The 27,565-nt window shown below is 40.7% G+C and overlaps 1 protein-coding gene across 5 annotated transcripts in view; it reads left to right on the top strand.

Annotated features, from left to right (window-relative positions):
- EFHB (EF-hand domain family member B) overlaps positions 1 to 27,565 on the top strand; it is a 67,435-nt gene that overhangs the window by 11,159 nt on the left and 28,711 nt on the right. For 2 of the 5 annotated variants that reach the window (XM_016940559.3, XM_516318.6), the window contains exons 1-5: positions 1,582 to 2,569; positions 15,218 to 15,280; positions 15,808 to 15,951; positions 17,368 to 17,548; positions 20,365 to 20,475. In XM_016940559.3, the coding sequence (XP_016796048.2) occupies positions 1,781 to 2,569; positions 15,218 to 15,280; positions 15,808 to 15,951; positions 17,368 to 17,548; positions 20,365 to 20,475 (1,288 nt within the window). In that variant the 5' untranslated portion in view covers positions 1,582 to 1,780. Of the gene's footprint in view, positions 1 to 1,174; positions 2,570 to 15,217; positions 15,281 to 15,807; positions 15,952 to 17,367; positions 17,549 to 20,364; positions 20,476 to 27,565 lie in introns of those variants that run through there. The other 3 variants (XM_054680430.2, XM_063805524.1, XM_054680429.2) reach the window with 3 other exon arrangements.

The following is a 27,565-nucleotide window of genomic DNA, read 5'->3' as shown; positions in this document are numbered from 1 at the left end:
CCTCGTGATCCACCCGCCTCTACCTCCCAAAGTGCCGGGATTACAGGCATGAGCCACTGCGCCCGGCCATTTTTTGTTTTTTATTTTTAAATGGAATCTCACTCTGTTGTTCAGGCTTGAGTGTCGTGGCACCATCAAGGCTCACTGCAACCTCTGCCTCCGGGTTTAAATGATTCTCTTGCCTCAGCCTCCTGAGTAGCTGGGATTACAGGCGCCAGACACCATGCCCAGCTAATTTTTATATTTTTAGTAGAGACAGGGTTTCGCGATGTTGGCCAGGCTGGTCTCAATCTCCTGACCTCAAGTGATCTGCCTGCCTCGGCCTCCCAAAGTGCTGGGATTAAAGGTGTGAGCCACTGTGCCCAGCCTAATTCAGTTCAAATTCCAAGCTAGGTGTTTCATATCCTATATGTGTAGAACATGACAAATATTTACCAAATATACTTTCATTAAAATCTGAAAGGTGAAACCTCAATTTAAAAAAAAATCTCCTACTTAAAAACAATGAAGTTTTAGTTTGCCACATTATCTTTAAAATACAATATGCCTTATTGTGTAGCATATCTCAAACTTTAAAATATTTAGTTTAGGCCAGGCGCAGTGGCTCACGCCTGCAATCCAACACTTTGGAAGGCCGAGGCGGTGGATCACTTGAGGTCAGGTGTTTGAGACCAGCCTGGCCAACAAGGTGAAACCCCGTTTCTACTCAAGATACAAAAATTAGCCTAGCATGGTGGCGCATGCCTATAATCCCAGCTACTGGGAAGGCTGAGGCAGGAAAATCGCTTGGACCCAGTAGGCGGAGTTTGCAGTGAGCCCAGATTGTGCCACTGCACTCCAGCCTGGGCGACAAAGGGAGACTCCATCTCAAAAAAAAAAAAAATTACTTTAAATGTGATTTAAAGCCTAGTTGTTAAAGTGTAAGTGTTCTCAAGGACTTTAAGATGTCTTTATGCCACAGTTGTCAAACATAATATTTCTAGAATTTAAAGTCGTTTTTTAGCACTAAAATAACTACATGCAGGGCGGAGGTACTTGGACAAGGAAGGACCTAAAAAAAGTTTTCATCACCAGAAACTTTATTTGTTCATCATCACCAACATTAAGAGGCCAATGGCCAGGAAGAAGCCAATTGTTGAAACCATTCTAAAACGACTGCGTTGCTTGGGAAACCAGAGAAGTTGGTGAACATTTGATGCGCCGAAAGCCACATCACTCAAATTTTCTCGCCCTCCAAATCTAGCAAAGAAAAAGAGAGAGGAAGCAGGGATAGAGGGGAAGAGGGGGAGGGAGGGGAGAGAGGGAGAAAGGAGAGAGGAAAGGCAAGAGAGAGAGACACACAGAGAGAGAGGGAGAGAGAGAGGGAGAGGGCAAAGGAGAGGAGAGGGAGAGAGAGGAGAGAGAAGGGGGGCAGAGAGAGACAGAGGAGAGAGAAGAGGGGAGAGAGAGAGACAGAGGAGAGAGAAGAGGGGAGAGAGAGAGAGATTGAGAGAGAGAGAAGAATGAGAGATGGGCAGGGATCTGTCCAAGCAGGACTTGAGCGCCAAGCCCCGCCCCTGTTTCCCAGGTAACCGGATAAACAGACTCCATCTTTTCCTCTGTGAACTCGGCTAGGTGTTAAGAGGCAGGCAGGAAGCAATGGACAGGGAGTCCGAGTGAGGTTGTGCTCTTTCCTGAGAGAGGGGTTCCGCAAGGGATTGGAGGCGTCCTTGTAGCCAGGTACAGCTTTCCCCTTAGAGATGAGCGCTCTTGGAGAAATGAGAATGGGGAGAAATCGTCCATGAACATGGAGATTGGACATCCCCACGAAGGAAAGGATGATTTAGGAGACAAGAGGGTCATCATGGGAACAAAATTTCCCATGGAGTTGGGGATCAGAGTAGGATTAGGAAAAGAAGATTCCCGATGCGGGGAGAGCCCTGTGGTTAGTAATAAGTGTGAGGGAAGGATGGCATCACCAGAAACAAAATTTCCATTGAGCAAGGGACTTGAAATGGGATTAGAAAGACAGAATATTTCTAGGACTGTCATGCAGAGGGGTAGTTTAGGAGTCGACAGTGTCTCAGCCTCACAGGGAACAAAACCTTCTCTGTTGCCAGGAAGAATGGGGTTAGAAAATGAGAGTCTTCTTGCAGGATATACCCATGAACGGATAATACAGCCTCCTTTGGGCAGGGTGTGTGGAGGTTCACAGGCTGCAGGGAGCAGGAGAGCTCCTTTGGCTAGTGGCCCTGAAGGGGTAGAGGAATTAGTGGGAAAGCCTGCTTTCGTTATGGAACCAAGACAGGAAATGGAAAAAGAGTCTACCTGTGTTTTAATGAAACCCAACACAGAGATTAAGCTTCCTGTGGAGGTGGACATTGGACTAACCCAAGCCGAGGGGCCAGATGAGACTAAGAATACAGAGCCCCAAATGGGCTTGGTGATAGAACCTCCCCAATGCCAGTTTGCCCAACAACATGAACAGAGAAAGGAGGCTGGAAACATTGAATCAGGAGTGGAACCTCCAGATCGCATCAGACCCATATACTCTGGGAAGTTTTTTGATCGGACCCCTTGCTGGCCAAGTGTAAGTTTTTTTCCACTTTCCGTAGGAACTAAACTGTGTATAGCCATGTCTTTATTGAGATGATAAAGTGATAAAATTTGTTTTGGTTTGAAGAGACAAATCACAAAGATTTTATGAGATTCCTATATTTCTTGTCCCACTGGAATCTTTGCAGATGTTACTTAGATTTCTGATTCTCTGCCTCCCTTCCTAGATGTCAGCTTTGTTTTCTCTGCACACCGGTGGTTTGTTCTGATTTCTCTTTTCTCCTTTAACCTTCATTTCATTTTCCTCAAGCCTCTCACATATTGAAATACATGAAGATACATGCTGTGCCCTAATATTCATACTATGAATGGAAAAGAAAAGTGTTTCTTTTTCCATTCATTGTTTAGTCTGTGAGTTATTTGTTCTTTCAGCAAAGACTTGTGGTAGCCATTGTGCCAGGTACAGGACAAACTAAATTGAAAAGTACATGATCCCTACCTCTAGGTTTAGGCTCACTCCAGTAATGGAGACAGATAACTAAAGGAATAGTATACAGTTATCTAAATGAATGAAAACACACATGATTCTTCCTTCATAGAAGTACACTCTGAATACAGAGCTCAGTGTAAAGATTGCACAATTCTGTTTAGAAGAGATGGGAAAAGCTTAATAGGGAAAGTAATATTTGAGCTAACATCGAAAGGTGTCAGTATTTGTCTGAAGAAAGAATGAGGTTAGAGCATTTTGGGCATAAAAAGGTATAGAGCACAACCAAAGCTTCCTATGTTCGAGAGGCATAAACAGTTGTATTCAGCCAGCAGGGTATTGAGAGATGAAGATGAAGAAGAAATATGTAGAAGACATCTAAAGGCCCAGAATATAGGGATAAAACATATGGATACAGCATCAATGGTGGATCTTAATAAGGGAAATAAAATTTGCCTTTTAGAAAGATAATTCTGATATCAGTAGTTATGATGGACTGGAAGGGGGAGATACTGAATGACAAGTAGGTAGTTAGAACAACATTCCAAAGTTCTGATGGACTGGAATTAATGTAGAGTTAGAAAGAATAGAAAGGAGACTGCACTTTTGAGAGGTTTTTAGATGACATTTTAAAAAATTGCCACTCAGTTGTGGATCTACGTGGTGAGTAAGGGAAGTTGGTGGATGACTCAGGAGTTTCTGTGTTGATAATGATCTCTTTGGGTTTGGTGGCAAATGAATGTCCAGTGTTGGCTATCTTCAATATGAGATGACAGGTAAAGAAGCCAGGGAAACACTTGGTAATATGAGACAATTGATGCCCCATGGGTGTGAATGGGAGAAGAAAGTCAAGGCAAGAATCTTGGGGAACATTGACATGAGGTGGTCAGTGAAAAAGATGTCAATAAGGTGAGTTCTTGAGGGCAAGGACTATATCTTGTTCATTGTTTACCTTCATGTCATACCACAATACCTGGCTTATGGTGGTCATTCAATAAATACATGTTTGAGAAATAGAAGGAAACCCGGATGATTAAATGGGAGAAAGACCAGTCAGAGAAGAAAAAAGTAAGTCTGAGACATTGGTATTGAGAAACATAAGAAAGTGTCCTTAAGTTATAATGTGAGTAAGAGATTCCACACACTGAAATTTGAAAATAAAACTCAGCTGAAGAGGTCACAGGGCTTCCACAGAATTTTGTCTGGGTTTGAAGACTTTTCCCCTTCAGACTCAGAATGTTCTTTTCTTCTTTGTCTCACACTGCTTTCTGGTTTCCTCTTTGGGTTTTCCCAGCCACTTTACTTGACCACACCGGTTCCCATTTCTGGATTGGTTCTGCAGTTTACAGCTTCTGATCTGATCTGATCTCACACACATGCAGACACCAGCTTCCAGTTTCCAGCACAGGCAATTCTAAAACCTCTGCTTCCTCCCACTTCTCATACCTTCCTTTGTAAATGTGATAGGACAAGAAAGAGAGTGTCAAGGAGAGAGTGACCAGCAGTGTTAAATCATCTCTGATAGGCCTTGTGCAGTGGCACTAGCTGTAATCCCAGCACTTTGGGAGGCTGAGGCAGGAGGGTTTTTTTGTTTTGTTTTGTTTTTTGAGACAGAGTCTCACTCCATCACCCAGGCTGGAGTGCAGGGTTGCAATCTCAGCTTGCTGCAAACTCGGCCTCCCAGGCTTAAGCGATTCTTGTGCCTCAGCCTCCCAGTAGCTGGAATTCTAGGAACATGCCACCACACCCGGCTAATTTTTTTTCCTTCTTTTTTTTTTTAAATTTAATTTTTGTATTTTTAATAGAGAAGGGGTTTCGCCATGTTGGCCAGGCTGGTCCCCTACTCCTGACCTCAAGTGTTCGGCCCACCTTGGCCTCCCAAAGCGCTGGGATTACAGGCATGAGCCACCACGCCCAGCAGGCAGCAGGATTTCTCGAGGCCAGGAGTTTGTCATCAGCCTGGGCAACATAGCAAGACTCTGCCTATACAAAAAAGAAAAATTAGCCAGGTGTGGTAGTATGTGCCTGTAGTCCTAGCTACTTGGGAGAGGTGCGAAGATCATTTGAGCCCGGGAGTTCAAGGTTCCAGTGAGCTATGATCACACCACTGCATTCCAGTCTGGGTGACAAAATGAGATCCTGTCTCTAAAAATAAAGTAAAAATAAGATTAATTAACTTTGGACATTAAGAAATTACCAACATTGTTAGAACGACATAATAGAAAAAGAATTCAGATTATAATATACTGAAGAGCGAATGGGTTATTAGAATCGGAGAAAGCTATCATGAAATTTTTTTCTCTTAAGAAGTATGACAGTGAAAAGAAAGAGTAAATATTCCACTTAGAAATCTTATTATTTAGTGAATCAGTGGAGGAGTTTGAGATAACACAAAGGAAGAGAATGGGTGGAACCAGATTCTAGAAGAGTGGAAGGGAATGGAATTAGGATTATAGGCAAGAGGAGGGATTCTAACTTTGTTAGAAACAAGGCTTCATTTAAAAATAATTTTAAGATGTTAAAATATTTATTTTGATTATAACACAAGAATAATAACATTATAGAAAATTTAGAAAACAGGGATGAAAATGCCTAGAATCTTATCACCTTAACACAATGCCTATTAGCACTTTACTGTTTCACGATTATTAATATTTATTGGCTCACTATATTAATATGGCTATTCATAGACCTTTGCAGGTATTAATTCGTTTGCCCTTATTGCAACCTGTGAGGCATCTACTATTACTAAATCCTATTTTACAGGTAAGGAAATGGAAGCAAATTTAGGTAATTCGGCTAAAGTCATATAGCTAAAAAGTGGTGGGATTTGAAATCTCAAATTCCTATTTGAGAGCCTGAGTTGTTAATTACTCTATACTTTTTATGACACTTTTATCCAAATGCACTTTTATGTAGTTGTTATTATCGAGTGCAAAATTTGTTTTGATTTTTCATTTGTTATTTATAAGATTTAACTATTACTACAAAGACTTCAAAAAGATCTTTTAATGATAAAAAATATTTAAGCCAATTCTTTTTTTTTTTTTTTTGAGATGGAGTCTCACGCTCTCGCCCAGGCTGGAGTGCAGTGGCACCATCTCGGCTCGCTGCAATCTCCGCCTCCTGGGTTCAAGCAATTCTCCTGCCTCAGCCTCCTGAGTGGCTGGAATTACAGGTGCCTGCCCCCACACCCGGCTAATTTTTTGTATTTTTAGTAGAGATGGACAGGGTTTCATCATATTGGCCAGGCTGGTCTTGAACTCCTGACCTCATGATACACCCACCTCAGCCTCCCAAAGTGCAGGGATTACAGACGTGAGCCACCACACCTGGCCAAGCCAATTCTTTAGTTAACTCTTTCCCTCTATTGTTGGGTATTTATTTTTTATTCTTCCAGAATTTTCTATAAAATAGTTTGTCAGCCAGGCATGGTGGCTCATGCCTATAATCCCAGCATTTTGTGAGGCTGAAGTGGGAGGACTGCTTGAGCCCAGGAGTTTGAGATCAACCTAGGCAACATAGTGAGACCTTGTCTCTTAAAAAAAAAAAAAAGTTAAAAAAAAAAGTCTTTTAATATGTATTGGAATATTTCCTTAAGGATAGAGTTTCAGCAGAAGCCAAAAGCATGTATCTTTTTCTAGTTTCTATTGCCAAATCTCTTCCTAAAAGATTGTAGCAATAAATTTTAAAAATCATAATAATTTGTTAGGCATTATTTTAATTTATGTTTCTTTAACTTATAATTAGATTGGAAATTGCTCCATATGTTTGTTTTTATTTTTTTTTTTGTCCTTGTGTGTGGTCACCTTGCTGAACTCTTATTAGACATAATTGCTTATCATTATTTCCTTTTTTAATGACTATTTTGCTTGTGTATGGATATTTTAGGTAGACAATCATATTGACACTTTTGTCCTTTTCTCTTTAGTATCTATACCTTTCATCTATCTCTATTTCCTACCTCACTGCATTGGCTATGATAAGAAAAAAAATACAATATTAAAAACAATGTCTTTTGGCCGGGCATGGTGGCTTACCCCTGAAATCCCAGTGCTTTGGGAGGCCAAGGCAGACAGATCACCTGAGGTCAGGAGTTTGAGACCAGCCTGGCCAATATGGCAAAACTCCGTCTCTACTAAAAAATCAAAAATTAGCTGGGTGTGGTGGCAGGCACCTGTAATCCCAGCTACTTTGGAGGCTGAGGCAGGAGAATCACTTGAGCCTGGGTGGCGGAGGTTGCAGTGAGCCAAGATCGCACCACTGTCCTGGGTGACAGAGCGAGACTCCGCCTCAAACAAACAAACAAAACAACAACAAGGTCTCTTTTCTGATTTTGATGGGAATGATTCTAATGTTTCACTATTACATGTGATTTTGTGGGAGATTTCTGATATTTAAAGTTAAGAACACTTGTATCCATTTCCAGTTTGCTAAGAAAGTTTAAAAATCAGGACTAAACAATCTGTGAAAAGCTTTTCCCACATTTATTGAAATGTATATTTTTTCTGAATTAAAATAGTTCATTTTCTAAGGGTAAACCATCTTCATATTTTTGGCCTAAGCCCTCCTTGTGATATATTATGTTCATAATATATCCCTGGATTTGACTTGCCAGTGTTTCACTAGGATTTTTGTATTTGTGGTTCTCTGTAAATTTAGACAGTAGTTTTTCTTTTTGTGCTTGGTATTAGGGTAACGCTAGTATATAAAAAGAATTGAGAAGCTTCCCAGCTTTCCAACTGTCTTTATGCTTTCTTTATATGTTATGTATAGTATTAGCTACTATATTATTTACTATATATATAGTATATACTATATATATACTATAGTATTTGTTTATATATACTACAGTATTTATAGTATTATTTACTTCTTGTAAGCTTGGTTAAACTCAAACAGCTGAAAAAGGAAGAGAAGGCAATCCCTAACATCCTGACCAGGGGATGGGATAGTAAAGTATTTGATGCCCCTGAGTCTCAGAGTAGGAAGGAAGTGCATTTGGGTGAGGTTGAAACCCAGTGTCAAGCATGGCTGTGAGGAGAGTTTAGATGAAAATCCCCATTGTGAATAACCTGCAAGATCAATGCTTGAGGATAATCACTTTGCATCAGGGTGCATTCAGGGAACTGGAAGAACTTACTTTAATGAGAGATCTTTCCAGTTTTGAGCGAGGAAGAGCAGATACACCTTATTTCAGGAATACTCATCCTATGGTTTGAAGTTGCTGCCCAAAGTTGGTGTTTAGTTGCGGGTGAAGGTTTGCTCTGTTGGATTTATGAGACCCATCAGGCAAGTTCTTCTAGTAAAACAGTCATGGATGTGGAACCAGTGGAGGAAGGAAAAGTTTCCAAGAAATACTGGCCTAAGGAGAGATTTCTGGTGTGTCCTTAAACAATCAAAAAGATTCTTGTGAAAGGAGGTCCTCTGTGTGGAGGCCTGGTAGCGCTTGAAAGGGCACTTGACTTTTGAAAAACACTGTCAGAGATCAAAATCTCTACAATGGTTATTTTCTAAGCTATCCCGAGACTGTCCCTTGATTTCCATCAATGCACTGACTATGGCAGAAACCTGGAGTTATTAAGACAAAACATCTGAAGCATACAAAGTGCATTGGTAAATGATATTGAGCCCTGGAATAGAAAGACGAAGAAGGAAGGAAAGCTTCAAGGGAAAGTTTACAAAAATTATAGTGTCCATGATAACATAGGGCTATGGGAGGTTGAGGCTGCAATGAACTGTGATGGTATCACTTCACTCCAGCCTGGTTGACAGAGTGAGATCCTATTTAAAAAACAAAAGCAAGTCCGGGCGGGGTGGCTCATGCCTGTAATCCCAGCACTTTGGGAGGCTGAGGCGGGTGGATCACCTGAGGTTGGGAGTTCGAGACCAGCCTGACCAACATAAAGAAACCCCGTCTCTACTAAAAATACAAAATTAGCCGGGTGTGGTGACAGGCACCTGTAATCCCAGCTACTCAGGAGGCTGAGGTGGGTGAATCACTTGAGCCCGGGAGGCGGAGGTTGCTGTGAGCTGAGATCATGCCATTGCACTCCAGCCTGGGCAAAAGAGTGAAACTCTGTCTCAAAAATAAAAATAAAAAATAAAAAAGCAGGCTGGGCATGGTGGCTCAAGCCTGTAATCCCAGCACTTTGGGAGGCTGAGGCGGGTGGATCACGAAGTCAGGAGATCGAGACCATCCTGGCTAACACAGTGAAGCCCCGTCTCTACTAAAAATACAAAAAATTAGCCAGGTGTGGTGGCAGGCTCCTGTAGTCCTAGCTACTCGGGAGGCTGAGGCAGGAGAATGGCGTGAACCTGGGAGGTGGAGCTTGCAGTGAGCCGAGATTGCGCAACTGCACTCCAGCCTCGGCGACAGAGCGAGACTCCGTCTCAAAATAAATAAATAAATTAAAAAAACCCCAAAAACAAAAAAAAAACCCAAAAAAGCCAAAAAACCCATACACAAATAAACGCTGGGGCCACATAGTTGAAAAATTACATAGTACCTGCATTCAAGGAGCTTAGAGACTGGAGACCAATAGACAAATGACTTTATGATATGACAAATGTCATGCAAAGGGGTGCCTTGCTTTTTCTTGTTCTATACTAGTAGAACCTGACAGCTATTTTGGGAATAGGTGGAGGGAAAGGTGCCACCTGTTAATAAATCTTGTGGGACCTTCCTAGTTATGCAGGCCCTGGTATTGGAGAAAATACCAGGTAAAAAGATTTATTTTGTATGAATTTGCAAAGCTAATCTCTGCAGAATTCTGGGAATTGGATTTTTTATTTGCATAATTGATTCAGTGTCTTCTGGGCAGAAAGGGAATGGGTACCATCACTCCTCATTCTCTCTGAGATGTTTAGAATTGGGGATCTCTCTGAGTAAAACAGAGGGATCTTGACCAAGGGCAAGTGGGAGAGCTGTAACCATTAAGCTAACCCACATTGAGTTTGAAGAGTGGAAGGTGGTGTGATGATTATGGGTCTGTGGGTCTTGAGCAGCTAAAAATGGTCTTATATCAACCTTCCTGAGTTGACTTGAATCTTGGGACTCACTTGTATGATAAATGAAAGAGGTACTTGGCCATTAAAGGCTGTATCACTGGGGGTTGAGTGAGGAGGTGGCCAAGCAAGGTGTCTCCGGTGTTGTTAGGGACTGAGCAAAGAGGCAGCTGAGCAAGGAGATGGTTGGTGCAGTTTGGAGTTGGGTTACAGACAGAAAGCCTAAGCAGATAAGTAAATATATTTAGGACAATAATGCCAGGGTTATTTAGGACAATAACCCTTTTCTCACTGACAGAGAAAAGTGTTATAAATATGGAAAGGGGAATAGAATGAATCCTGTTGTGTTGGATTGTGATTAGAGGTATTCATATACATTTATGATATATCTATATATCTATGACCATGGATTCTAACTACACACATTTAACTAGACAGAATATTATAGGATCAATATACATGCAAGTGTGCGGGGGTGTTTGTCTATTCATACATTTCCTAACTCTATTTTTTTTTTTTTTTTTTGAGAAGGAGTCTAGCTCTGTCGCCCAGGCTGGAGTGCAGTGGCCGGATCTCGGCTCACTGCAAGCTCTGTCTCCCTGGTTCACGCCATTCTCCTGCCTCAGCCTCCCGGGTAGCTGGGATTACAGGTGCCGGCCAGCACGCCCGGCTAATTTTTTGTATTTTTAGTAGAGATGAGGTTTCACCATGTAAGCCAGGATGGTCTTGATCTCCTGACCTCGTGATCCGCCTGCCTCGGCTTCCTAAAGTGCTGGGATTACAGGTGTGAGCCACTGCGCCTGGCCATCCTAACTCTATTTAAGAGAGCTTAGAAGCGGTATTTCTCTAGTAGCAAAGAGCACACCAAAATCCAGATCTTTATTTCTTTTTTTTTATTATTATACTTTAAGTTTTAGGGTATATGTTCACAATGTGCAGGTTAGCTACATATGTATACATGTGCCATGTACTATTCTCTTTGAAAAGAAATTAAGCTCCTTGGAGAAATGGCTGACTCTAGGACTTGCACAGGCAAGTACAATATGAACATGGAACATCCTTGTGAGCAAAAAAATGAGAAGAATCCTAAAGAATCATGCAGATATAAAACAAACTTGAAGAAACAAGGTTGATGAGTCTTCCCCTAGACCTAACTGGTGTACATTGAGTATTGAATAAAATTACCATTGAATAAAATAGAAATCCACAAGTACATAGGGATGTAAATACATAAATGTGTGAATAAATAGTGAGAAAAGGCCTGGCGCAGTGGCTCATGCCTGTAATCCCAGCACTTTGGGAGGCTGAGGAGGGAGGATCACGAGGTCAGGAGTTTGAGACCAGCCTGGCCAACATAGGGAAACCCCGTCTCTACTGAAAATACAAAAATTAGCCGGGCGTGGTGGCATGTGCCTGTATTCCCAGCTACTCGGGAGGCTGAGGCAGGAGAATCGCTTGAACCTGGGAGGCGGAGGTTATAGTGAGTCAAGATCACACAACTGCACTCCAGCCTGGGCAACAGAGGACGACTCTGTCTCAAAAAAAAAAAAAAAAAAAAGAGAAAAGAAAACTTCCTTGCAGTATAATGCAATTAATAAATATAGAAAGAATGCTAAAATTAGAAAGTCCTCATTTGGCAACCATCATAGGAATAATGATTTAGGAAAGAATCATCACTAGTTATTAATTTTTTTTTTAAAGAGATAAGGGTCTCACTTTGTTGCCCAGGCTGGTCTTGAACCCTGGGCTCCAGCAGTCCTCCTGCCTCCGCCTCCCAAAGTGCTGGGATGATAGGCATGGGCCACCATGCCCAGCTCATCAGTACATATTAAAACAATAGGTGAAAAGTAGAAATTTTATTTAGATTATCATATTTAAATTCTAAAGAGTTATTTCTTCTCAGGTTGTCTTTTAAAATTTCTAATATAGTTTTATAAATGCAATAAATGCAACATCTTATATCTCTCAGGTAATCTCTTTTGTTTATTTACATTTTCCTATTCCCTCTATGTTTGTGTATGTTTTTTATTAGCTTGTTTTGCCCCTCCCTTTCAAATTGGAGTCTAATAATTCATATTAAAACATTAGGCAGGCTAGGCCTGGTGGCTCACGCCTGTAATCCCACCCCTTTGGGAGGCCAAGGCGGGCAGATCACTTGAGCTCAGAAGTTCAAGACCAGCCTGTGCAACATGTCAAAAACTCGTCTCTACAAAAAAAATACAAAAATTAGCTAGGCATGGTGGCCCACACTTGTAGTCCCAGTCACTAGGGAGGCTGAGGTGGGAGGATGGTAGAGGTTGCAGTGAGCTGAGGTTGAAAGGCAGAGGTTGCAGTGAGCTGAGATCTGCACCACTGCACTCTGACCTAGAAGACCGAATCAGACCCTGTCTCAAAAACAAAACAAAACAAATGAAACATTAGGTACTACAAAGAAAATTAGTAGCTGTGTGTGTGTTGCATGGCTTGTTTACCTTGGGGCTTTTTTTTTTTTTCCTTTTGAGACAGAGTTTCACTCTTGTTGCCCAGGCTGGAGTGCAGTGGCGCAATCTCGGCTCACTGCAACCTCCGCCTCCTGGGTTCCAGTGATTCTCCTGCCTGGGCCTCCCAAGTAGCTGGGACTACAGGCATGCGCCACCATGCCTGGCTAATTTTTATGTTTTTTTGTAGCAACGGGGTTTCATCATGTTGGTCAGACTGGTCTTAAACTCCTGACCTTGTGATCCGCCTGCCTTTGCCTCCCAAAGTGCTGGGGTTACAGGTGTGAGCCACCGCATCTGGCTGGGGCATTGTTATAGGGTGATGAAGAGATGAGGCAGCCTTTATTTTGGGAGAGTCCCGAATATTAATTTTTTTCTTCTAGGTTATTCAGATTTTCCAGAGAATAGTAATGTAATAATAGTTGAAACTTATATAGCACATAGCATGTGTGGACACTGTTCTAAGCGTTTTATATGTATTAACTCATTTAATTCTCACAATGATCTCTATGAGGTTGGTACTGTTATCACCATCTCCATTGTGAGCAAATTGAGGCTGAGTAACAGGGTGACACAGCTTATTTATTGGCAGATATTTGAACCCAAGCAAGCTGGCTTCCAAATCTCTATTTATATTCATGATGCGCTGCTGCCTTTCCTATACACTGCCCACTGGCTAGAGGGCTGGCTTAACTCCTGGCTGCTGGCTTTCCAGGGCCCAGTGGGAGAGGAAGCTAGAGGAAATGCATTACAGAAAGTATACTTTTACTTATTAATGCCCCGCTACCTTACCTTGGGTTTGATGTTTCTGGCTGCAAAACCCCTTTGCAAAAACAAATCCACAGTTTGGCAAGAGGGATTGAGAGTTTGTGTGAAGACAAGGATAACATAGGATGAAGAAGAACTGGGGATACAATTGCCCTGAATACACACTTTCAACCAATCTTTCTATTTTCATATCCAAGCTTTACCACACCTTCTTCCAAGTGTTGAACTCTTCCTGTATCTGTTGATTCTTAACTGCCTTCAGCTCAGAATAATCCATATGCAAAAGTGGCATATTTTTGGACAGCATATTCTCATTCCCTTCATAATTTTATTTTTCTTTTTTTGAGATGGAGTTTTGCTCTTGTTGCCCAGGCTGGAGTGCAATGGCATGGCCTCGGCTCACTGCAACCTCTGCCTCCTGGGTTCAAGCAATTCTCCTGCCTCAGCTTCCCGAGTAGCTGGGATTACAGGCACGCACCACCATGCCTGCCTAATTTTTGTATTTTTAGAAGGGACAGGGTTTCACCATGTTGGCCAGGCTGGTCTTGAACTCCTGACCTCAAATGGTCCACCTACCTTGACCTCCCAAAGTGCTGAGATTACAGGTGTGAGCCACTTTGCCTGGCAGCCTTCATATTTTAAAAAATGACTTGAGTTCCTATCCTAAGTATAGAGAGAGACAATATTCCCTGGTATTAGTGAGATTTCTTATAACTTCCAACTGAATTAAAATAAATCTCACTATATCTCTTCTCCATCTTCTCAGTCTTGCTTTTGCCCAGGTTAGAACACAGAACATAGCTCCTTTCTTTTTTTACACAAAGTTCTTCTAACACAATGTAATTGTGTGGGTAGAATTTACTGAAGATACAGCATTAAGACTGGGCTGCTTCTTACTGTCTTATTTCCCATCTTGGCCCCCCCAGCCTCTCACCCTGTTGCTAGACCTTGGACTCCACACACTTTCTCAATTTATTTGTCATCTCCTTGATTTTTCCTTCTTAGTGTATCTAATCAGAAGTTGTTTTGCCCCTCCCTTTCAAACTGGAATCTAATAATTCATATTAAAACATTAGACACTACAAAGATCATATTTTGTCCCATTTTTTTTTTAACAAAGCAATTCAGTTTTCTGCCTGACTATGTCTGTGGGCTTCCTCTTTTATACCTAGAGATGTCAGCAAGACAGTCTCTTAAACCCTAAAGACTCTCTCACTAAAAGAAATTCCACACTCAACACTTAACATAATAATAAACTTTCACCTACCCGTATGTATTCATTCATATGTTCACCCACATCTACTCATTCATCCATCCACTCCACTCCATTCTCAATTTCTCTGCTTTTGTCTGTTTGTTCTCTTTCTTTCTCTGTTGCTCTCTACTCTTTCCAGAGACCCAGAACACTATGGGAAGTTAGTTTCTTTCTCTCAGTTTTAAATTTTATTTATTTATTTATTTTCAGAGGCAAAGTCTTGCTCCATTGCCCAGGATGGAGTACAGTGATGTGATCACAGCTCACTGTAGCCTCGAACTCCTGGCTGTGAGAAACCCTCCCTTCTTGGCCTCCCAAAGATCATACTTCTATTTCACTGTTATATAGAACAATGAATAATTAACCTATGATCTATGAGAAGATTGTTCTGAAGGTTGAATTCCTCAACATGTCACAGAATTCCTGTAACTGGATGAATCACTAACAATGTTAGTGCTGTAAAAATATATGCTTACAATTTTATAAATGTTTATAATATATACATAGCATTTAATGTTTGTTACATATGAAGATTGCTTTACATTTACTATTTGTTCTTCCTTTTTTATGTTAGTCAAAAGTAACTTTGTAGCCTCAGAGGCATAGGACAAGTTTGAAATAAATTTCATTCTTCAAAATGCTCCTCTTCCACCCTGACAATGATCAACCCATTTTTTTCCCCCAAAGGCAGGAAAAGTTATTCCAGTTGGTTACAGAGTTGCAACCTGCTTGACTGAAAAACTTCCCAGGGTGAGCACTTTCAATATACCTTTATATTTCTATTTTTACCTTCTATGTGAAAATTAAGGAATAGGCAACTCAACGTTCCTTATGAAAGTGGTATAAACTTAATGTGGTCAAATTGGATTCTTTGCTGTATTTTGAGGCCTTCTATTGATTTTGTCCAAGAAAGTGAAAATCCCAGGCTTACAATTTCTAGCTCTACAGGGATTCAATTACAGGGGATTCAATTTATTTCAGTGGGAATAACGGTTTGCTTTGTAACCTGGATACTTCCTGGTTGTTTTCTAAATACAACATTTAAAATATGTTGTTTAGGACACATGTTCTCAGGATCTGTGTCATGGAAAAAAATGTTGTTTACTTTCATTAATAAATAAATACATTTTAGGGGGATGTTCGTTATTTGGGGCTGTAGTTCCAAATGCATTTACTACATACATCACTTAAGGTTGTTGGTTGATTGGTATAGATCAGTCCTGTTAATATTTTTAGAAACTGTACTTAATACTATTTTCTTGCCTCACTCTTTGTAGCTAATTACTCCACCTGAGGCAAAAAAGTATTTCAACTTCAGATATCCACCTGCTGGAGTAGAAAGAGTATTTTACGGAAGAGCAAATGATCCCCAGATTGCACCTTATTTGACACATGGAATTAGATCTAAAATTTCAATACCGGTAAGTTATTTTCTTTTTTTCCTTGTACATTATTAATTTACCAAGGTGAAAATGCACAAATCAGGTATTAGTGAAATTCATCAGTTCCAATCTCCTTCCCACCCATATTTTTACTAGCCTTTTCTCAATCTGTCTTCCAAAAGCATTTATCTTGAGCAGTAAAAAAAAAAAGCCAAGCAGCAGCAGCCAAGACAGTGTGAAGAAATTAATAGTTTAAGCCACAAACTATCTATTGTCCTCTCAAATGATAAAAGCCTAGTTGCATTCCATTTTCTCACAATAAAGAGAAATGCTGTCAGGCTGTGTTAGACAATAAAGAAGACTGTTTTGGCAGGGCATGGTGGCTCATGCCTGTAATCCCAGCACTTTGGGAGGCCGAGGCAGGAGGATCCGCTAAGATCAGGAGTTTGAGACCAGCCTGGCCAACATGGCGAAATCCTGTCTCTACTAAAAGTAAAAAAAAAAAAAAAAGCAGCTGGGGCATGGTAGCAGGCGCCTGTAATCCCAGCTACTCGGGAGGCTGAGGCAGGAGAATCGCTTGAACCCGGGAGGTGAAGATTGCAGTGAGCTGAGATCATGCCACTGCAATCCAGCCTGGGCGACAGACCGAAACTCCATCGCAAAAAAAAAAAAAAAAAAAAAAAAGATTGTCTTGGTGACTTGCCTAGAGGCACTATAGAATACTTATATGGACATTGAGTAGAGGTGGAATCAAAATGTTGGTTATCTGCTATTGATTGAATGGACAGTCTAGATTCAGAAGACCTGATCTCTATATCTGAAGAGAACTTTTGGAAGTCAAGTGGTTCTTGTGCTTTTCATTTTCACTTTTCTTTTTTTTTTTTTTTTTGAGACTGAGTCTCACTCTGTCGCCCAGGCTGGAGTGCAGTGGTGTGATCTTGGCTCACTATAACCTCCACTTCCCGGGCTCAAGCCATTCTCCTGCCTCAGACTCCTGAGTAGCTGGGACTACAGGTGTGTGCCAGCACACCCGGCTAATTTTTTTTTTTTTTAGTAGTAGTTATGGGATTTCACCATGTTGGCCAGGCTGGTCTCAAACTCCAGACCTCAGGTGATCTGCCCGCCTCAGCCTCCCAAAGTGCTGTGATTACAGGCGTGAGCCACTACACCTGGCACCACTTTTCTTAAATATTTGAGTCAAGTAACCTGGAAGCTATAATCGTAAACCTTTTAGTATCCCTGAAACCTTTTAACTCATTAGAAAGTTCTTGTAGGCGTGTTTACACTTCACAGCCAATTCTGACAGTTCATTTGAAGGTGAGCAAAGCCAATAATGATAATGAAATGTTTTCCCACAATCGTACAGTCTCCTCTCCCCAGCTATTGATTAGGGTTTCTATTTTCAGATTTATACTTTTTTTGTTGATATATTTGTGCATTGTATGATTTATTTAGGCAAACACATTGATAAACCCACAGCCTATTACCACATTTCAACAGAAAATTAAAGATAAAAAAGAATCTATATATCTTAGCAATCGACGAGCACCATTAGGAAAATCTCACGATCAAGCACCAGGATTACCAAAAGGCATGGACACAATCAATACGACATTTGGGAGCACAGTCATCAGAGGTAGTAAAAAAAAAATAAGGGGTGGGAAGGGGCTGGTAAAATAAGTCTCTTTGGAAAATTTGATTAAATATCTTATTTGTATGATGTTTGGTGATGGTGCAAATGATGACTCAAGAAGGAAAGATGGGATTGTTGCAAGAAAGTTACTCTCAGAACCAAAATCCTTGACGTGTATGTATGCAGAGGCAGGAAAAATTCAGGTATTGGAGTCCAGATATAGTGAGCATAGTAGGCATGGTGTAAAGACAGGAAAGAACTCAACAAAAATTGGCTCTGGGGCTAGCTAGAGAACTACAATCCCTTTGCCTTGGACATCCATTTGTGTGTTTTATTTCCATCAGTGCTTCACATGTGTTCATGACTCTGAACTCTTTATGCAACAGAGTTCATGGCACAGATAAGTATGGTAAATGCTGTATACCGCACTCCATTCATGCAGATCCGTGAGGTCTACCTGCATACTAACCAAATACAGAGCAGAGTGCATAGTTGACTTCCACTCTGATTTTGAGAGGGAGTAGAGTACCGTCATTCAACAAATAACTCATTAGAGTTGATCACAGGCCATTCTTCCTTCTGAAGACCCAGGTTCCTGCCATGTTGTTGGGTGCCTTTCTTTACACCTTTCTCAGATTTCTCTCGTCTACTCTTTTTCAGGTTATCCTCTCCCTCTAGGAGTCTTACCATAGGAGATCTCAAATTCCATCTTTCTTTATTTTGTGGAGAAATTCTCTGTTTGTCTTTCCATACCCATTGAGGCTCTCTTCCAGGAACCTTAGCTTTGTTCACCGAAAGGCTCATTAGATTATTTTCCTTAAGGTAGTGACATCTACTCTGAAGATAGATTATACTTTGGAATGTAAAATCTGGAGTTGTACCTTATTGCTTCAGATCTGAAGTTTTAAAAAATATGACACATGAAAAATGTATTTTAGAGTAGATTAAATATCCTTTCCTTTTTATGTTTCTATATACATGAAACATATATATTTATATTTATAAACTATATATATTTATATTTATATAGAGGCTGGGGTCTCACCATGTTTCCAGGCTGGCCTCAAGCTCCTGGACTCAAATGATTCTCCCACCTTGGCCTCCCAGACTGCTGGGATTACAGGTGTGAGTGACTATTCCCCGCCTCTTCTTTTTGATAGGTTTAAGAAATCCGATGTATATGAACTGTTAGACATGGCATTATTTTAGGATTAGTTTATTTAATGTGGAAAGTATTCTCTAAGTGTTCCTCATTTAAATATATAAAAGAAACAATGTTTCAAAACATGTATATATGTGTATTATTAAGTGTAATGTTCATATATCAAAAAGAAGTTCTGCTTTACAGGATTATTTTGATTGGAATCATCTTCTGGTATTCTTAACTATTCATTTATATAACTCAATTCTTAGCAGAAAGGCCAAAAGAAAGGAAATTTCTTAATCTATGTTGTTAGGTCGAAAGGGAAGAGTGAAATTGTAAATGGAGTTACATTTACAAATTATTATCTAAAACCGTAAAAACAAAATTATTCACTGTACACAAAACTGGGTACCACTAGTCATGGGAATGCAGCTATTAAACAAACATCTTTTCCAGATTTAGGACCAGTAGAAGAATTTCTCCCTGATTCCAGTGATTTCCCTGGTACCTCTGGCTACATTGAGGATACAGATTCATTTTTTAAATTAATTAATTAATTAATTAATTTTTTTTTTGAGACGGAGTCTCACTCTGTTGCCCAGGCTGGAGTGCAGTGTCGTGATCTCGGCTCCCTGCAACCTCTGCCTCCCAGGTTCAAGCGATTCTCCTGCCTCAGCCCCCCGAGTAGCTGGGATTACAGGCGTGTGCCACCACGCCTGTCTAATTTTTGTATTTTTAGTAGAGACAGGGTTTCACCATGTTGCTCAGGCTGGTCTTGAACTCCCGACCCCAGATGATCCACCCACCTCAGCCTCCCAAAGTGCTGGGATTACAGGCCTGAGCCACTGAGCCCAGCCTGGGAATACAGATTCAGATCAAAACAGACACAGGGTGTATGCTTCCATCTAAAACTGCCAAAATTTACACCATTGCTACCCCACAGGGCATTAGGGGTTCTAATTTGTGGTTCAGATTTGTTTAGATCATCTTGAGAAGTCTGCAGCAAACTAAAATAAAAATTGTACAGAGATTCTCAGGATCAGGAATTTAGCTGTGCTTGGAGTATGGCTTACCACAACTAAACAGTTAACTGATAATATAGTTTTTTTTTGAGATGAAAGTTTCGCTCTGTCGCCCAGGCTGGAGTACAGTGGTGCCATCTCGGCTCACTGCAACCTCCACCTCCCGGATTCAAGTAGTTCTTCTGCCTCAGCCTCCTGAGTAAAGTAGCTGGGACCACAGGCACGTGCTACCACACCTGGCTAATTTCTGTATTTTTAGTAGAGATGGCGTTTCACCATGTTGTCCAGGCTGGATTTTTTTTTTTTTTTAGTAGAAATGGGGTTTCACCATGTTGGCCAGGCTGATCTCGAACTCCTGACTTCAGGTGATCCACCCTCCTTGGCCTCCCAAAGTGCTGAGATTACACACGTGAGCCACTGCTCCCAGCCAGTGATAATAGAGTTCTAATATGCTCTGACTTCTAGGGGATGAGCCAGGTCAAGTGGGCTTCCCTTTCTTGATAAATCATTTATGTTGGCTTTGTGATCTCTCGGGATGTCTATGTAGCCTTGCATCCAGCATACCTAATTTCTCATTTGTTCTAGTCAATATAAACGTATTATAAATAGGTTAAAAAGTGACTTGGAACTGATTTTATTAATTCTTCCTTCAGAATACTCTGCTAAAGATGTGGTGAATCCACCAAAATCCTATGAAGAAGTATTTAAAGAAGGAAATGAAGGACATGATTTGTATGTTGTTTCTCACAATGATTATTATGCAGGTAAGTGTCCTCTGATGCAAAATGGGCCTGAGGATATGGGACTCTTGGATTTGTGAAGAGGAATAAAGGAAATTAGTACATAAAGTTAAATGCCTGCCATGTAATAGGTAACTAATACAATATTATTCATAAAGTCATAAACCATGATAGCTGGGAAAACCTGTACTGCATATACTTACGGTTTTTAAAAAATTTTTATTTAAATTTTTTTTTTAGACAGGGGTCTCTGTTGCCCATGTTGGAGTGCAGTGGTATGATCATGGCTCATTGCAGTCTCCACCTCCTAGGCTCAAGCAATCCTTCCACCTTAGCCTCCTGAACAGCTGAGACTACAGGTGTGCACCACCACGCCTGGCTAATTTTTTGAGTTTTTAAATAGATATGAGGTCTTCCTATGTTGTCCACGCTGGTCTGAAACTCCTGAGCTCAAGCGATCCTCCCACCTTGGCCTCCCAAAGTGCTGGGATTACAGGCATGCACCACTGCACTCAGCTCAAGACTTATTCTAAATGCTTAATTTTATATTAAGAATATTGGGTGATGGTCAAGTTCACAAATTTTTGAATCAGATCAGGTTCAAATCCTAGCTCATCCCTTTACTATCTTTTAAAATTTGGGCAATTTACTTATTTGATCATTATATATTCTTATCTCTTAAATGGGTATAGTAATATAGTGAGGATTGAGTAGATGTCAGATGCTTAACATAGCACCTGGAACAGAGTTAAGTGCTGATAATTATTAGCTATTATTATTATTATTAGCAATCTTGTCTTAAAGTTTCATGTCTAGTAGCATATTACTAGAATTATTCCATAGCACAACTAAAAAGGCATTAGATGTTTATAGTGCTATAAAATAAAACTCAATTGCCAGTATGTTGATGCTAAGTAAAGTCTTGACATAATAAAGGATTGAGAAGTAGACTGATACATGTCCTGAGAAAGCCCTATGGATTGTGCATGGTTTATAAACTCAGTCTTGTGAAAATATTTTATTCATGTTTGAAAAAGTTTCATGTCTATTGCACAGTCTAATCCAATGCTCTTTAATTGTTTTAAAAGAACTTTGGTCTGGGTGCGGTGGCTCACTCTTGTAATCTCAGTGCCGGATCACTTGAGCCCAGGAGTTTGAGACCAGCCTGGGCAACATAGTGAGAATCTCTATCTACAAAAAATAAATTGAAAAATTAGTCAGGCATGGTGGTGCATGTCTGTAGTTCCAGCTACTTGGGAGGCTGAGATGGGAGGATTGTTTGAGTCCAGTAGTTCCAGGTTGCAGTGAGCCACGATTGCACTACTGCACTCTAGGCCTGGGCAGATGAATATCCAGTTTTCCCAGCACCATTTATTGAAGAGACTCTCTTTTCCTCAGTGTATGTTCTTGGCACCTTTGCCAAAAATGAGTTCACTCTAGGTGTGTGGATTTGTTTGGATTCTTTATTCTGTTCCATTGGTCTATGTGTCTGTTTTTCTGCTAGTACCATGCTGTTTTGGTTACTATAGCTCTGTAGTATAATTTGAAGTCAAGTAATGTGATTACTCTAGTTTTGATCTTTTTACTTTGGCTATTCTGGATATTTTGTGGTTTCATATACACTTTAGGATTTTTAAAAATATTTCTGTGAAGAATGTCATTGGTAATTTGGTAGGGATTGCATTGAATCTGTAGATTGCTTTTGGTAGTATGGACATTTTAACAATATTGATTCTTCCAATCCATGAACATAAAATAGTTTTTGATTTTTTGGTGTCCTGCTCAATTTCTTTCATCAGTGTTTTATAGTTTTCATTATAGAAATCTTTGATTAAGTTAATTCCTAGATATTTAATTTTATGTGTGGCTATTGTGTTTAATACATGGGATTACTTTTTAAATTTCTTTTTCACATCATTCACTGTTGGTATATAGAAATGCTACTGATTTTTGTATGTTTATTTTGTATCTTGTAACTTTACTGAATTTATCAGTTCTAATAGTTTTCTTGTGGAGTCTTTAGGTTTTTCTAAATATAAGATCATATCATCTGCAAATAAGGGTAATTTGGCCTCTTTCTTTCCAATTTGCATGCCCTTCATATCTTTCTCTTGTCTGGTTGCTCTAGCTTGGACTTCCAGTATGAAGGAAGAACTTTCAGTCTTTCCCCATTCAGTATCATACTAGCTGGGGTTCTGTTGTATACGGCTTTTATTATGTTGAGGTGTGTTCCTTCTATATCCAGTGTGTTGAGGGTTTTTATTATTACAGGCATTAGCCACTGCTAATGTTGAATTGCTACTATTATTATTACAGGCATTAGCCACTGCTAATGTTGAAGGGATGTTGAATTTTATCAGATGCTTTTTCAGCATCAATTGAAATGATCATATGGTTTTTTACTCTTCATTCTGTTGATATGATATATCCCATTGATTGATTTGGGTATGCTGAAAAATACTTGGGTCCCAGAGATAAATCCCATGAGACTTGCAAATATTATCTTAAACCCATTATTTTAACCTGATAACAACTTAACACTATTTGCATAAACAAACAACAAAGAAAAATAAAATAAAAACTCTATGCCTTAACTTTCTCCCCTTAACTTTTTAACCCTGTTGTTTCTATTTATATCTTATTATAATCTCTATGTCTTGAAAAGTTGTTGTAGTTACTATTTTTGATTGGTTCATTGTTTAGTCTATCTACTCGGGATAAGAGTAGTTTGGATACCACAGTTACGGTGTTATACTACTCTGTGTGTTTCTGTGTGCTTACTATTATCAGTGAGTTTTGCACCTTCAGGTGATTATTCATTGCTTATTATTATTATTTTTCTTTCTGATTGAAATTGAAGTACTCCCTTAAGCATTTCTTGTAGGACAGGTCTGGTATTTATGAAATCCCTCTGCTTTTTTTTTTGGCCTGTGAGAGTCTTTATTTCTTCATCATGTGTGAAGGATATTTTCAGCAGATAAGATATACTATTCTAGAATAAAAGTTTCTTCTCTTCAGCACTTTAAATATGTCATGGCACTCTCTCCTGGACTGTAAAGTTTCCACTGAAAAGTCTACTGCCAGATTTATTGAAGCTCCATTGTATGTTGTTTCTTTTCTCTCACTGCTTTTAGATTCCTTTCTTCATCCTTGACCTTTGGGAGTTTGGTTATTCAATGTCTTGAGGTAGTCTTCTTTGTGTTAAATCTGCTTGGTGTTCTATAACCTTCTTGTACTTGGATATTGATATCTTTCTCTAGGTTTGGGAAGTTCTCCGTTATCCCTTTGAATAAACTTTCTACTCCTATCTCTTTCTCTATTTTCTCCTTAAGGGAAATAACTTTAAAAATAAAATAAAATTAAAAAATAAAAAATAATAATAAATTTAGTCTCACTATGTTGCTCAGGCTAGTCTCGAATTCCTGGGCTCAAGTGATCTTTGCACCTTGGCCTCCCAAAGTACTGGGATTACAAATGTGAGCCACCATGCTTGGCAAGGCCAATAACTCTTAGATTTGCCCCTTTTAGACTATTTTTCTGTATCTTTTAGTTGTACTTCATTCTTTAAATTTTTTTTCTTTTGTCTTCTCTGATTGTATTTTCAAATAGCCTCTCTGCAAGCTCATTAACTCTTTCTTCTGCTTGATCAATTCTGCTGTTGAGAGACTGATGTACTTTTCAGTTTGTCAATTGAATCTTTCAGTTCCAGAATTTCTGCTTGATTCTTTTTGTTTTTGTTTGTTGTTGTTGTTTTGTTTTTGTTTTTTGAAACGGAGTCTCACTCTGTTGCCCAGGCTGGAGTCCAGTGGTGTGCTCTTGGCTCACTGCAACCTCTGCCTCCCAGGTTCAAGTGATTCTCCTGTCTCAGCCTCCTCAGTAGCAGGGATTACAGGCACCATCACGCCTGGCTAATTTTTATATTTTTAGTAGAGATGGGGTTTCACCATGTTGGCCAGGCTGGTCTTGAACTCCTGGCCTTAAGTGATCTACCCACCTCGGCCTCCCAAAGTGCTCAGATTACAGGTGTGAGCTACCACGCCTGGCCTTTGCTTGATTCTTTTTAATTATTTCAGTCTCTTTCTCAAATTTACCTGATAGAATTTTGAATTCCTTCTCTGTGTTATCTTAAATTTATTTGAGTTTCCTCAACACAGCTATTTTGAATTCTCTATCTGAAAGGACATATAGCTCTGTTGCTCCATGATTGTTCCTTGGTGTCTTATTTAGTTTATTTAGTGAGGTCATATTTTCCTAGATGGTGTTGATGCTTGTAGATGTTCCTTGGTGTCTGGCATTGAACAGTTAGGTATTTATTGTAGTCCTCACTGTCTGTGCTTATTTGTACCCATTCATCTTGGAAATGCTTTCCAGATATTTGAAAGGACTTGTGTGTTGTGATCTAAGCTGTATCTGCTTTAGGGGGCACCCCAAGCCCAGTAACACTGGTTTTTGCAAACTTGTAGAGGTACTGCCTTGATGGACTTGGACAAGATCTGGGAGAATTCCCTGGGTTACAAGGCAGAGGCTCATGTTCTTTTCCTTTACTTTCTCCTAAACATACAGTCTTTCTCTCGGTTCTGAGCCACCTAAAGCTGGGGGTTGAGTGACACAAGTACCCCTGTGGCCACCACTGCTGACTGTATTGGATCAGACTTGAAGCTAGTGTAGCATTTGGTCTCACCCAAGTCCTGCTGTACTCAACCTCTGGCTGCAGCCTACGTTCACTCAAGGTCCTGGGGCTCTACAATTAACAGGTGGTAAAGTCAGCCAGGCCTGTGTCCTTCCCTTCAGGGTGGTGAGGTCCCCCAGGCCCTGGGTGGGTACAGAAGTACTGTCTGGGAGTCAAGGACTAGAGTCAAAAATTTTAGACGTCTACCAGGTATTCTACTGTATTGCAGCTGAGGTGGCACTCAAACCACAAGATACAGTCTTTCCCACTCTTCCCTCCCCCTCCCAAAGACAGAGGAACCTCAATGGGTAGCCACCGCCACCCCAGGCCATGAGGAATACCGCCAGACTACCACCAATGTTCTCTTAAGGCCCAAGGTCTCTTAAGTCAGCTTGAAGTTAATGGCCTGGGACTTACCCTTCAGGGAAGTGGATTCCTTTATGGCCCAGAGCAGGTCTAGAAATGCTATTCAAGAGCCAAGTCCTGGAATCGGGAACCCTAAGAGCCTGCTTCGTGCTCTGCTCCCCTTTGGCCATGCTGGTACCCAAGGTGTAGGACAAAGTTCCCCTTACTTTTCCCTCTACTTTTCTCAAGTGGAAGGAGTTTTGCTCTGTAGCTACCACAGCTGGTAATGTGCTAAGTCTCTTCTGAAGCCAGGAAGTCTCAGAGGCTTACCCAAGGCCCTTGATATACTACCTGGGCCCTGAATAACTGCAACTGGTTATTCAGGGCCCAAGAGCTCTTCAGTTAGCAGGTGATGAATGCTGCCTGGATTGGGTTCTTTCCTTCAAGGCAGTGAAGGAAAGACACATCCTTTTGGCCCCGGATGTGTCTAGAAACGTCATCTGCAAACCAGGGCCTGGAATGGCGGCCTCCTGAGTCCCACAGTGCCCTATCTTGCTGTGGCTGAGGTGGTGTCCTAGATGCAAGGCGAAGTCTTCCCTGCTCTTCCCTCTCCTCTCCTCAAGTGGAAGGAAGGGGTCCCTTTTGGAGCCATGAGCGGAGCTGTGCAGCCTAGGGTTAAGGGAGGGGTGATGCCAGCATTCCCTTGGCTGCCCCAGCTGGTGTCCCAGTATGACATGTATCCCGCCACCCACCCCACCCCCAGTCCACTGTCTCTGGGCCTGGTTCTGCTCTGGGAGTCGCCTAAGAGTTCCAGTCCTTATGGCCTAGACTGCCTTTCAAGATTACTTGGAGACACAGAGTGCTGTAGCCCTTGGTGGCGAGGTTTGCAGGCACTCAAGTTTGGACTACTGGGATTGGCAATTCCTTTTCTGGTGGGGCTGATTTAAATGCTGCCTCTGGGGACAGGCATCAGCTGAGTTTGGTTCAGTTTTCCATTCTGCTCTAACAGGAAAGCACTGAGTTTGATACCTCACAATTGCTGTGTTCTCCCTGCCCTGGTGCCAGGAGAAGCTCTCCCCATCACTCTGCTGCTGCCGGGGTTGGGGAGGGGTGGTGTCTGTGATTCAAAACTATTTTTTCTATCTCTTGGGTGCCTTTTTTTTTCAGTGCTATGAAGTTAAAATCAGGTACTATGAGTTGCCCACCTGATTTTTGAGATGGGCACTCATATCTGTGTAGATAGTTGTCAACTTGGTCCTTGTAGGGGGTGGGGGGCGGGTGTGGGTCTGGGACACGGGACTGGGACATGATCAGTGGAGCTTTCTATTCTGCCATCTTGCTCCACTTCCTCTCTCTGAACGTTTTTTCTAACCCCCATCCATTCAGCCATTAAATCATTAATCATTAAATAAATGGGATAATACTCTCCATGCTTTTAGGGAGCCTGCTCTATATATTTTAAATTTTTTACTTAAATAATATGTAGATAGCAATAAATATGGACCTACAACATTTAAAATACACTTAATACTTTAAAATAACTTAATTTTAATCATTACTAAAGTGATAGATACTTTTATAAAATGAAAACTATACAGAAATACACAATATACAAAAAATTCCCACAATTCTCTATCTCACACAGAACTTTCTTTCTTTCTTTTTCTTTCTTTCTTTCTTTTTCTTTCTTTCTTTCTCTTTCTTTCTTTCTTTCTTTCTTTCTTTCTTTCTTTCTTTCTTTCTTTCTTTCTCTCTCTCTCTTTCTCTCTTTCTTTCTTTTTTTGAGACGGAGTTTTGCTCTTTCGTCCAGGCTGGAGTGAAGTGGCCTGATCTCGGCTCACTGCAACCTCCGCCTCCTGGGTTCAAGCAATTCTCCTGCCTCGGCCTCCCAAGTAGCTGGGATTACAGGCGCCCGCCACCATGCCTGGCTAATTTCTGTATTTTTAGTAGAGACTGGGTTTCACCGTGTTGGTCAGGCTGGTCTCGAACTTCTGATCTCAGGCGATCCATCTGCCTCGGCCTCCTAAAGTGCTAGGATTACAGGCATGAGCCACTGCGCCCAGCCGATAATATGTTCATAGATGTTTTTCTTTGCACTTT

The sequence above is a fragment of the Pan troglodytes genome, chromosome 2, assembly GCF_028858775.2.
Source record: "Pan troglodytes isolate AG18354 chromosome 2, NHGRI_mPanTro3-v2.0_pri, whole genome shotgun sequence".
NCBI lineage: Eukaryota > Metazoa > Chordata > Mammalia > Primates > Hominidae > Pan > Pan troglodytes.
Note: the sequence above shows the minus strand (reverse complement) of the source record. Positions and strands in the feature narration are given on the sequence as shown.